General features: G+C 34.4%; 1 protein-coding gene across 1 annotated transcript; it reads right to left on the bottom strand.

Moving 5' to 3' along the window:
- Positions 1–4,348: 4,348 nt before the first annotated feature.
- LOC105329021 (uridine phosphorylase 1) lies at positions 4,349–11,353 on the bottom strand. The gene is made up of 7 exons (XM_034448081.2): positions 11,169–11,353; positions 9,009–9,291; positions 8,511–8,625; positions 8,312–8,382; positions 5,681–5,819; positions 5,394–5,540; positions 4,349–5,100 (listed from the first exon to the last, which is right to left on the bottom strand). The coding sequence occupies exons 1-7, from the start codon at positions 11,204–11,206 to the stop codon at positions 4,949–4,951; spliced, it is 945 nt and encodes a 314-aa protein (XP_034303972.1). The 5' UTR covers positions 11,207–11,353; the 3' UTR covers positions 4,349–4,948.
- Positions 11,354–12,874: the final 1,521 nt, after the last annotated feature.

The following is a 12,874-nucleotide window of genomic DNA, read 5'->3' as shown; positions in this document are numbered from 1 at the left end:
CCCCTGTGTCCGATAAGTTATTGTTTTATACATGCATACAGTTTTATACAGTCTTATATTAACCGATTCGATATGGATTTGCCAGTAAATGCTTAAGCATTGAATCATTATTTTTTGAAAGATATAGTCTCATAACTGCAGCGGTGTGTGCATACAAATGTTGAGTAACGCGCACCGCTGCAGTTATGAGACTATATCTTTCAAAAAATAATGATTAAATGCTTATATGTACATTTTTTTTAACTTCTTGCCTTTTCTGCAAATGTGATTTATAGGTCAAACTTTCTGTTTTATCCTGAGGGTAAGTTCAAATTAATGGAAGAGCCACTGTAACAGCCGCAAGCGTGAACTTTGATTCTCGCTTGTGACGTTGCATTTTACAGCGTTCAACGTTTGTGACGTCATAATAAAACTAGTCATTCTAACCTTTGAGTACCCTGTGTGTGTTACGGTCTTACAACTACAGTGTCTTTTCACACACTTTACATGCAAAAACTATTTGGAATGTAAATATTTAAGCATTGAATCATTATTTTTTGAAAGATATAGTCTCATAACTGCAGCGGTGTGTGCATACAAATTGAGTAACGCGCGCTAGCGCGTTATGAAAATTTGTATGCACACACCGCTGCAGTTATGAGACTATATCTTTCAAAAAATAATGATTAAATGCTTATATGTACATTTTTTTTAACTTCTTGCCTTTTCTGCAAATGTGATTTATAGGTCAAACTTTCTGTTTTATCCTGAGGGTAAGTTCAAATTAATGGAAGAGCCACTGTAACAGCCGCAAGCGTGAACTTTGATTCTCGCTTGTGACGTTGCATTTTACAGCGTTCAACATTTGTGACGTCATAATAAAACTAGTCATTCTAACCTTTGAGTACCATGTGTGTGTTACGGTCTTATAACTGCAGTACCTTTTCACACACTTTACATGCAAAAAATATTTGGAATGTAAATATATGTATGTAAATACAGCATGTATGGAAATACATATATAATATATTTTAAATGTGTAAACCATGAATTTACAAATTGAGTTAGTATGGGACTCGGAATAAAATGTCCATAGAGACCCCTACCAGTTATGTTCCAAAGGCCGGGTCACCCCTGGATTATTACAGTTTTCATATATTGTATTTAGAATATGGAAAAATATGTAACAATAATATTGTTATATAATTGATATCAATAATATCTATTAGTATATTCAATTTGAGTTATATCATTAAATACACGTACATATAGGGAAAAAAATTATGCATAGTTAATTTACAAACTGAGTTAGTAGGGGACTCAGAATAAGGTGTCCATAGAGACCCCTACCAGTTATGTTCCAAAGGCCGGGTCACCCCTGGATTATTACAGTTTTCATATATTGTATTTAGAATATGGAAATATATGTAACAATAATATTGTTATATAATTGATATCAATAATATCTATTAGTATATTCAATTTGAGTTATATCATTAAATACACGTACATATAGGGGAACAAATTATGCATAGTTAATTTACAAACTGAGTTAGTAGGGGACTCAGAATAAGGTGTCCATAGAGACCCCTACCAGTTATGTTCCAAAGGCCATGTCACCCTTGGATTATTACAGTTTTTCACACAATGTATCTAAAATTTTGAAATCATATAATACGCTTTTAGAGGGTTTTATTGTAAGGACGAACTAAGTAAGAGCATTTTTCAAAAAAACATAGAATACCATTTTATGGTACATTTTCGCATTACGTTGTTTAAAACAAGTGTATTCTCATTACAATATGCTGGAAAACCAGTAATAATAATTTTCCATGACACGTTTACATTTAAAACCTCAAATATTTTCTTCCATAGTGGTTGAAAAATATAACAATCAAAGATAAGATGTTTAACATCTTCTTCCAAATGCCAATTGATACAATTTTTGTCCAAATCTATTTTCCATTTGCTTTCATATTTGTAACATGTTAAAAGGTTATGCAATAGTTTATAATGAAATTCTGACACATTTTTATCAAAAATGTTCTTTATTTTTTCCGTATGTATATTTTCCCACACATAAGTGTTGTCAAGTAAAAAAGTATTTGCCCACACACTTTCCATTTAAGTTTTTTTTAGTTTTGTTGAAGTAAGATACTATAGAAGAAGCTTGACTTTTGCCTTTCGATTGACTTAATATGGCCTTGAAAATTAAATACAAATTTTAAATGCCTGCGTTTTGCTGAATCTCGTATGTTTGTTTTTGAAGCATATTTTTGAAGGGCAAAGATTTTTTGTTAAACTTGCGATTTTTACTTACTTACTTAGTGACCCCATGCACCCTTTTCCCGGGGATAATGTTTTTTACAAAGTTGAATCGACATTACCCGAGGTTAGTTACTTTCGATTCAAAAGTGAGGCATTTGCCTTGTTTGCCTCCATCGTTCTACAGCCGTGAATGAATGTATCGATTCCCATTACGTTCGATACTGTTTTGTTTCGCGTAAGATTCGTTTTTATTTTCAAAAGTTATGCGTTTATTTGCGAACGTTTCGCGTTTTATTGTAAAAGTTAGAAGGCCTTACTACCAAAATTATTTTTTTAGGTACGAAAATGATCATCATGGGCCTTTGTAGAAAATTGATGCTTTAAAATACACATGTATTGTATAAATTATTCCCCTTCGGTTTTTAATGGCTATCGGATTTCAAAAATTAGAACAACTATATTATCAATATAAAACACCGTCGATCCATTCCAATATTTCTCATGGTAAAAAATTAATGTAAAATTTGATGCAGTAGGTTAGACGCATTTCTGCATACTACAGAATTTCAAATCGGTACACTGACTTTATTCTGAAAATAAAAAAGTGTTTCTAGGTGACCATAGAGATGTCTTTATTATCATATTATTGGGGCTAAACAACCTTTCATTGCTGATTAAAAACGAATTTTAGCTCGTCATGTGTGATTGTAAATGATATAATACAGGGGCATGGTCACGATTTGAGCAAAATTTTACCTCGTAATTTATATTGGATATTATGCATAACAAAGCTATTTCAATAAGTAAAAAACAAATAGAATGTCGGTTGTACAGTTTCAAGCGAGATACACAGGTTCAATTCTTTGATATGTAAACAAGACACGTGCCATCTTTTCGTTTACATTTAGGTTCCTGAATAGAAAAGTCACATTTAAAACAAAAAGAGATGTGAAAAAAACCCCGGTTGAAATTGTTATATTATTAAACATTCGCATAGTTGACAAGCAAATAGGAAAAAAAAAACATCTGATTTAAAGGAAGTTTTCACTATTAAGCAACGAGTGCAAAACATGGCATGAGCCAGGCACGTAGCATCGTTTTTGAAAGTGGGGGGGCCAGACTCATCCAAAAAATCTTGACAAGCAAAAAAAAAAGAAAAAAAAAAAAAAGAAAATAGGACTTTCCAAAAATCTTCAAATTCCTAATCCGGGGTGGGGGGGGGGGGGGGGGGGGGGTGGGGCTGGCATAGTATATAACTTAAATTTCAATCATAATTTCCTTATTTTCATATCAATTTTTTCCATCCTCCAACAAAGTGGGGGGGGGGGGGGGGGCCAGCTACTTGATAATTCAATTTTTTATATGTAAATTTTAAAAATTTAGTTGCTGTGAGAAAAAGTGGGGGGGCCAGGCCCCCCCTGATGCTACGTGCCTGTGAGCTTTGTTTACAAAACACAGCATTGCAAGGACTGTATCTCGCTTGTAGCTTAACAGCTAACACCCAAATTTCGGTTACACATGAAGAATAACTCGATAAAGCATATAATTAAACCAAATAATAATAATGATAAAAAAAATAAACTTAAACTCAAATCATGTCCCTTCAATATTGTCACGCGCCTTTATTTAAACTTTGGTGATTCATGCGGGATATGAAGGTAGCAATATTACAGATATTTTATTGTTTAAATGGATATTGTTGTTCGTTACCCCGGTATTCTACACCTTTTTCTTACCATTTAGGCTGTTAAACTATAATTGATAAATAGAGTTAGTTCTATTTTTTATATTTAATGCATAATCGACATATAACATCCACAGTGGAGCATTCCACCGAGAGCTGTTCGTTATGTCTGCACACCCGGTACTTCTTATAACACTGTCGGAAGTCCGCCACCCATCTTCTATTCATTAGTGTCGAACTGACCACATTCATTTATAACTAATCAGTCGAAGATGCACATTTCATTGTACAATATACCAGATATTTTCTTTGTGAAAAAAGATAGATCATCGTTGGCAAATGGTAACCCTCTTGTACATGTATTTCACATCAAATTTCTATATGTTGGAGCTTGTGAACTAAAAAAAAATTAACATGTTGCATTATTTGATTTTTATTCAACTATTATAAACAATCAAAACACCGTCTTATTTTGGCTGAACACTGCATGCCACATTTACATGAACTTGTAACATTGGATGCAAATCATATGTAGATAGCTGCAAGGATTCTACTAAAAACACATACAAAATAAACCCAAAAACACTTGGCCGTACTATAAACGAGTACAACGTGTACAAAATGGTATTCATAAAATAACATCGGGAAGTGAATAATTGAACTTATCAAAAAAGAGTTCACTCATTTACACCCCATTCTTTTTAACACAAAAAACGTAAAGCTTTTGTGCAGAAATTAACATAAAGTTGCGTTTAACAGAAAGCAGTCTGACCAGAATAACTTTATCAAAATATAAAAATTGCTAATCCTAGCAAGTTCTGCTCACTGCAGATTTAAAAGTTTTTTTTAATCAATTGTTCACTCTTTTGAACACATTTAATAAACAAACATATGTATAAGTAGATAAATGCAGATTCCCAACTTCCGTTAGCAGATGAACAAATGGCTAATGCTATTTTTGTGAATTTGTTCCACTGTGCTCCCTGATCGCACAAAACTAACAAGAGGTAGTCCTTCTTAACTTTTACCGTTCGTGATATGAAGCTTCTTTTTGATATGTCTGAGGACGACGTTCTGGGGGCGCACCTGCCATCTCTTCAACATACTTACATCACATGACAACGTGTCTTGTTGTAACCTGTCCAGTAATGTCACACACGCGACCGCGCCTGGAATGAAACGATTTAACAAATATTTTAACATCCTTGATTTCGTAAAAAAAAATAATGATATGAAGATTATTATAAAATAGTTTGGACCCTTAATTATATGAATTACAAGACAGAAAACAGAGAGAAAAAACAAGCATCCACACATAAAAAATAATGGGAAAGGCTACAGTTCTAAAACTTGCATCGGATGGATTTTCTTTACCAAGCGTGCTCATATTCAGATCACAATTCAATACCTCAGTTTCAATATTTCTTTTACGTAAAGTATATACAGATTTTTGAAATTAAACCTTTGACTCCCGCATAGTGACACATGGCTAAGAAACCAAGCGATTCCATTTCTATATTACAGACGCCTTTGTTCCGAAGCTCCTGAAGAAATTTCATCTTGTCCTCTTCCTCATACTCGCAAAAGGCGCCATCTAACCTTGCTTGGCCTGGCAAAAAAACACCATTTACATGGCAGCGATCAATCAATTAATTTGTCAGTTACAAACGAGGAAATACAAACATGAAATAATACACGCATTCTTCTTCAACATACAAATTGATGCCCAAATATATACACAGGAACTACCTTCGTAGAAATCGTCTGAACAGAACGTTGTTCCCTTGACCGTCTTGAAATCGTCATCAGGTTCTGAACATCTCAAAAGCGATTCCAACAAGGTCTGGTCCACTTTCGCCAACCGTTGTACAGGTTTACCCAACACAGCCTGCAAACAAAAAGCTAAGTTGAGAAACGATAATTCTTACTTTTCAACTATGCTGTATTCTATCCATTAACATGCTTTAATGTTGCTTTGTACGAGTATAGGACTTCGCGGGGCGGATTGTGTATTTTTCTGCAATAATGGTCGCAACTTCATTAACACTATAAAATCACAGTAAATATTGAACATTTCTTTTCTTAAAAGCAGCTACACAGAGTGGTTGAAAGAGTAAAATGTACGTGCATGCCTTATCAATCGGTATACTGCATTATTTGGAAGAGAGAGTGGTGATAAGGGGAGCGGAGTGGACCGAAAACCCTTAGCGAAGATGGCTCCCTGTGGATGTTTCCAGAAATATACAGCATTTCTGTCCAAGCGGTTTTGAGAAGATTTTTTTCTTTTTATTCATATGTAAAAATTCATTCCTCCCCCCTGTTGTGACCCCACCCTTCCCCTGGGTATGATGATTTAACCAAACTTTAATCTACACTTCCTGCATGTCCTGACGATGTTTCCATCGAAGTCACAGCTTTTCTATCCAAATGGTTTTTGAGAAGATTAAAATAAAATTCTCTTTACATTCCTATGTAACATTTTAACCCCCGTTGCAGCCTCATGCACCCTAACTCCTTCGATCATGATTTGAACAAACCTGAATCTACATTATTTAAAGATGCTTTAACTAAAGTTTTTCCCTGACCAATTCCTATATATAATTTTATATTTGACCCCAACCCTATTCCTTGGATCATGATTTGAACAAAAATGAAGATGCTTAAAAGGGAATTTCAACTATTCTGGCCAAATTATTTTTCAAAGGAAGTTTAAAAGGGTTTTTACTATTTATTCCTATGTAAATTTCGCCCCCATTGTGGCCCTACCCTACTCCTTCTTCCGGAGATCATGATTTGGACAAATTTGAATCTACACTACCTGACGTTTCCTTATAAATTTCAACTTTGGCCAAGATATTTGAGAAGGAGATTGTTTTATTATATTAAACCCTCTGTCTTTAAATTAATTCTATTATTGTCAACACAAAATGTATTTGGATTTGTGCAATTTAGGTAAATATATTAAGAATGCTTTTGTAATCAGAAAACTTCATGTATAAACTTGCCTTTTTTCAAGTGACCAGTATATGTATTGTAACATGTGTATATTAATTGTATATGTCTATGAGCTGTACAGCTGTTGACCAATAAACAATACAATACAGTTTTAAAATGTAAATAAATTTTCAATTTCATTATTTTCTAATTATCTCCCCTTTAAGTTGAGCGTGGCACTTCATTTGAACAAACATGAAGACCCTTGGCCCATTAGGATGCTTTGTACCAAGTTTGGTTGAAAATGGCCCAGTTGTTTTTGAGAAGAAGATGAAACGCTAAAATTTACAACAACTACAACACCAACGCCAACAACAACGACAGACAGCGGACAAATGATCAGGAAAGCTGACTTGAGCCGTTGACTCAGATCTATAAGCAAAAAAAAAAAAACACATCTCGCATTTAACTATGTAAACATAATTCTTTAAATGGAATTGTATAAACATTGTAGCTAAATGAACCATCAATGTTAAATAAACAGTTTTTAAAAGCTGATTAAGGTGCTTTAAACCAGTTATATCAAGATTCGGTTTTGTCAGAAATTGTGTGAATTGGGTTTCATGAAATAAGGGAAAAGGATGTAAATATATATCAGTATACCCACACAGGAAATAAAAATATCATACGGTGTACACAATTTTATAGTCACTAAATACGAATGATTAATAACTACCATATTAAAGGTGTACAACAATAAACAGTCTTTTTTTGGTTGTTGATAGAGAAAATAATATTTACGATCACACCACGTGGGTGGATCTAGAGGGAACAAGGGGGTCTGGACCCTTCTCTCCAGGAAAATTCAAATTTCCTAAATTTCCATAGTAAAACTACCGAAAATAGGCCACGGACCCACCCACCCCCCCCCCCCCCCCAACCAGAAAATTTTCTGGATCCGTGCATGCATCAAAAAATACATAGCATGCTTATCGACTATTTACGCGGGTTGTGTATTTTTTCTGCAGTGCCCATACCCCTTTTATATATCTCATTAATATACTAATTTTATTAAACGCGTTATCTGATTGGTCCCAGAGAACCACGTGTCAGGGCAATAAAACTTCACATTTTCCTGTCATCGTCATCTTTTTTTTATCGTATTCCGTTATTGCTTTACAACAGTTGAAAACTATTAGAACCCAATGTATTACAAGTAATCCCTGTCGTTCGATATGATATTAAACAATTTATTGCGTGAACGTTCGGGAGATATGAAGTTTTATTCCCCTCAGAAAAATCATATTTCCCTCGGGCGTTGCCCTCGGGAAATATGTTTTTCACTGTGGGAATAAATCTTCATATCTCCCTCACAATCATGCAATAAATGTATAATATAGACTCGTATATACGTAATCAACAAATAATTAAAAGCATGCGGAGTACCAGTTTATAGTACGGGTTCATTTCACCGTCCACCGCTTTTTCTGTAACCACCACTGTTCCCGGCTCCAAACCTGCAACAACAAAAACAGATGTCATTACAATCAGTGTGTTTCTCCAGTAAGTAACAATATATACTATATACAACTGACATATGCAGTTCAAAACCATGCAGCTGAATAATGCTGATATAACACATTACCTAACCCGCCGCATGTTCCGATCCTGAAGAACTCGACATCTTTACATTTGGCATAATGAACCAATTTGATAATCTCGTTGAACACAACAGACAGCGAGGGAATTCCGATACCATGCTACAAATAACAAAACCGATTTTAATCTACACATGTACTCGCTTGAAATGCAACTTATGCAGAGGGGTTCATCAGGTAAAAAAAACCTTCTGCAATTCCTATATACCGTATGTATTTTCCTTTGATGTGACCCTCAAAAACAAAACAACAAACTTTCAAATTACATTCCCATAGGTTGAATTAGTGATGTAGCATTTTTTTAATCGTATAAAGCCAGTACATTCTGCAACTGAACTCTAACGACATCAAAGCTTGATGACTGGATCATTAAAAGCAAAGCATATATACCAAACTACAAAGTCGAGGATTTTCTGATGATGGCACAATTGTATGCCCATCTTGCTTGTCTTGTTGTTTTACTTGCAATAAAACTACTGACTCACGCTGACTGATAGAACTGGTCCCACTTTATGAATGGAATAACGGTCCGTCCCTGCCGCATAGTTCTTTGGTCTGTCACCGTCCATCTCGTGATCATCGATGTTCAATTCTCTGGCAACGAGAGCGGAAAATTTTTCCATCCTGGACGGTTGTCCGCCAAAACACACGAATCGAACATCACCGAACATTTTTTCGAGATCATCTTTTTCAGTATCCAAGGCGAGGTGATATAAGTGGTCAACTTTTAGTAAATGCAGTTTCCTGTGATTCTTTGGAATAACTAGCCTGAAATCAAACAAAATGTCGTTATGTGTTATGGTAACTTGTTCAAATACCAGTTCTGTATATATAACTTTTTATTGGATTTTTTTGGTTTTAATTTTAATTTTAATTCTGGCCATGTCAATTAATCATTCGAATAATGTTGCGATTGAATGTAAGTTGGGAGAAGACAAAAATATACATTATTAGATTTTCAAACTTTATAAAACTAGGGGACTACAACGCTGAATATTTACTGCTTAATTGTGAAGAACTTTATATGAAGACTCTGATTTTAAGGGCACAGTGGCGAGCATATACATGCTCATCTGAAGTTGATTTTACAATCGAACTATAGTATTCATATGGTCGGTATACAAGAAATACGGTGTCATTATCATTATTATGATGTTTTCAATCATAACTTAACAATTTTTAATAGTCAATGACTAATTATTATTCATGGACTCAATGACATTCTTAAATATACATATAAAGAAGCTAATTCTCTCCCCTTGCTTTTTTTTCACAGTTTGTAAAAAGTTAAAGGCCTAGGGGAAAATAAAAAATATACCATTATAACAGGAAAAGTAACTACGAGCTCGAACTCACCCCACCCCACCCCACCCCACACCGCGCCTCATCTCTCACCCATCCCCTGATTTAATCTTTTCTTTTTTGGAGGGTCAAAGAAAACAAGAAGTTTATATACAGATTTGCAATCAGTGAAATTAATTGAAAGAGACAAAAAGGTATGATCGCATTATGAAAGAATTAAAATTCTATAAACCGTACAAATACATGTTTATGTATCGAAATATTTACATTTTTCAATGTCTTTGTCGGTGACAACACTACGAATCGATTGCGTAATGTAAATTTCAATACAAATCATCAAGTACTATTTTAATATTAAATGGTAAAGTAGCTGAAAAATGTATAAATACAAATGTTTAAGTAATAAGGAATCATTCTTTGAATATTATGAGGGGGTCAACTACGGTCGGGCGTGATCAAATTTTAAGCCGATTGTGCTTTACTGATATTGATCATCCCGACTGTATTTGATCACCTCATAACACTAAAAGAATGATTCCTTATTCCTTATATGATACAGTTACACAAAGAATTTTCGTGAAATCAACAGCACAAATCATGTTTAATTGTCATTCGTAGTGCGTATTTCCTGTATAACATATAAAAGCGCTCTATGCTCAAGATAGAGGGCAGGTTAGGTAAAATTGCATCTAACTATTATTGTGAAGTCTTTTCTTGGCTTACCCGCCGTGTTATTTAGCATTTTGGGGGATTGGAGGAGGGGGGTTAGATACTAACCCTTTTAAATTAACCGTTTTTGACCAAGTAAGTGGTATGAACATATAAAACCTCAATCGCTAGATATTTGCTTTTTTGTCGATATCGCATTTGGTGTGTATTCAACTCTTTTTATACAAATAACTTTTCATTGAGAACTATAGACCCATTATTATAAGATTAAGTTCCTAGGCAACGATTGTGAGGTCACGACGGCCACGTGTTCAGATTTACAAACGAAGAGGTGTTGTCCCTTACAAACAATCTGATTGGTCAAACAATGAAAACAAAAATAATTCAACGTGCTTTCTAAAAATCAAGGGGCTGTGTTATCACAAATTTGATATGGTGATTACTAAATTACTGTATTATAACAAAATCATTTATACATTAGGAACAAATGCATATAATATTTTGAATCGGAAACCAAACCAAGACACTTACATCGTTTTCATGAACACAAGCAGTTTCATAAGAAATAATGGTATTTACATCATCATGTTATGCTGACATGTTTCACTAATAAAATCCTGTAATTTGCGATTGTAACAAGAGCATGATACTTCCTGCCAATCTAGTTCACTTACCCATTGCGATTTCCAGTGCTATCTGGTTCAGACTCCATGTTCCTGGGCAGAAATATTCAATCGATAAGCAATACAGCTCTAGATGCTGCCGAAGCCCCGCGTTTTTATGGCGAACAACAACAAAACGTGAGAGGGGTACGGACAGGAAACGTGCGTGAGTCAAGTGAGGAAGGATAGCTAAGAGGGACATAAGCTAGAAAAAAAACCCACCAGATTAATCGTCATGATTTACTTAGGTTTCCGTTGCATAATTGTTTGCAAAAGGTTTTATTAAAGGGTGATAGCTTTCTAGGGTCGTGTTTACACATAATTAATACATCTCTAAGTTGAGTCTATGGCAAAGGCATGCTATAGGTAGCCCCCCCCCCCCCCCCCGGGGGGGTAAATTCAAAATTTTACAACATTATCGTTAAACACTGTTTCATCATCGTTGTTTCAACAAATATCAGTCACTTTCAAATAAACCTATACATATAGCATAGATAGTATTATAGATATGACTTGAGATCAAAATTTTTACTATTATTAGAGACAAGTTACAAGCGAGATATAGCGGTAAGACTGAAATCTTTGTTTGGTAAGGAAAGCTCGAGTCTTTTAATTTTTATTTTTTTTTTTTACAAATAATGTAAAATGCGACTCATATATGTTCGTAAGTAATATATTCATCAACAAAATTAAGCAACATTTGATTGAAACTTGTACCAGTACAACACAAATGTAAACAATAACAAGATGGCTCGAGCTTTGTTTACAGATATTAAGAATGGAAAGATAAAATTTGAAAATTTTGAGCTCAAATCGTGTCAAGGTTTCTTTGGGTGGTTGTGGCCATTTTTTTTTTAGAAGAAGAGCTCTGTATGGAAATGCTAAATTTTAAAGGCTATAATTTATGGATTTTTTTCCTTCAAAATCTAAAACATTAAAGTAGATCTGATTATTAATTTGTTAACCACCCTGCCTCCTTAACTATCTCACAACATTGCAGATCCATACATGTACATGTATATATCCATGTTCAGCTAGGTCTGTATAATACATACAGGTTTATGTAGTTCAGAATACACGTACCCAAGAGGAGCCTCCGACCGGCTATTTCAGAGGTCTCCAATGTTTGCAATTAAGATTTACGTCAGAAAAATAATTAAATGATTTGCAACTTGTAGAATCAAATAAACAACATTTATAAATTATACTTACGTTTATATTGTGTATTGATTATCATGTTGAATACATTAAATTCGGCCACTCTCGTGATATAGCATATATTTGCGTTACCCTGCATTATTTATATGTCACTTACCATGTACTGTACAATGTCGAATGGCGCAACGGCATGCGCTGATCCAGAATTTTTTAAAATTTTTCCAGGGAGGGAGGTCTGACGGTTATTAGAGTTTGCCCGGGGGGGGGGGGGAGGGGTTCCGAGGCATGTTTTTGGTAATTTTAAAACGTTAAGTAAAGAAAATTAAATTTTGGAAGGCGTCTGGTCCTCCTGACACCCCCTCCCTCTAGATCCGCGCATGGACGACATTAAATTTTTAAAGCTGCTTGTTCCGATTGTGCTTGATACTTAATAATGGATCCATGCACTCTTAATTTATATACATTAATAAAAAAAAATTACAGACATATTGATTAATTAACGATTCGGTCCATAAGCTATATAGTGGATAGTTTCCTTGGTTAAATTACTGTTGTAAAAA

The sequence above is a fragment of the Magallana gigas genome, chromosome 2 (assembly GCF_963853765.1).
Source record: "Magallana gigas chromosome 2, xbMagGiga1.1, whole genome shotgun sequence".
NCBI classification, from domain to species: domain Eukaryota; kingdom Metazoa; phylum Mollusca; class Bivalvia; order Ostreida; family Ostreidae; genus Magallana; species Magallana gigas.
Note: the sequence above shows the minus strand (reverse complement) of the source record. Positions and strands in the feature narration are given on the sequence as shown.

Excerpts from the sequence above, each read along its gene's own strand:
- LOC105329021 (XM_034448081.2), bottom strand. The coding sequence starts at position 11,206 with ATGGAGTCTGAACCAGATAGCACTGGAAATCGCAATGG. Across the intron at positions 9,292-11,168 it reads AGCACTGGAAATCGCAATGG|GCTAGTTATTCCAAAGAATC; the intron begins GTAAGTGAACTA and ends GTTTGATTTCAG. Across the intron at positions 5,541-5,680 it reads TTCAGACGATTTCTACGAAG|GCCAAGCAAGGTTAGATGGC; the intron begins GTAGTTCCTGTG and ends TTTTTTTGCCAG.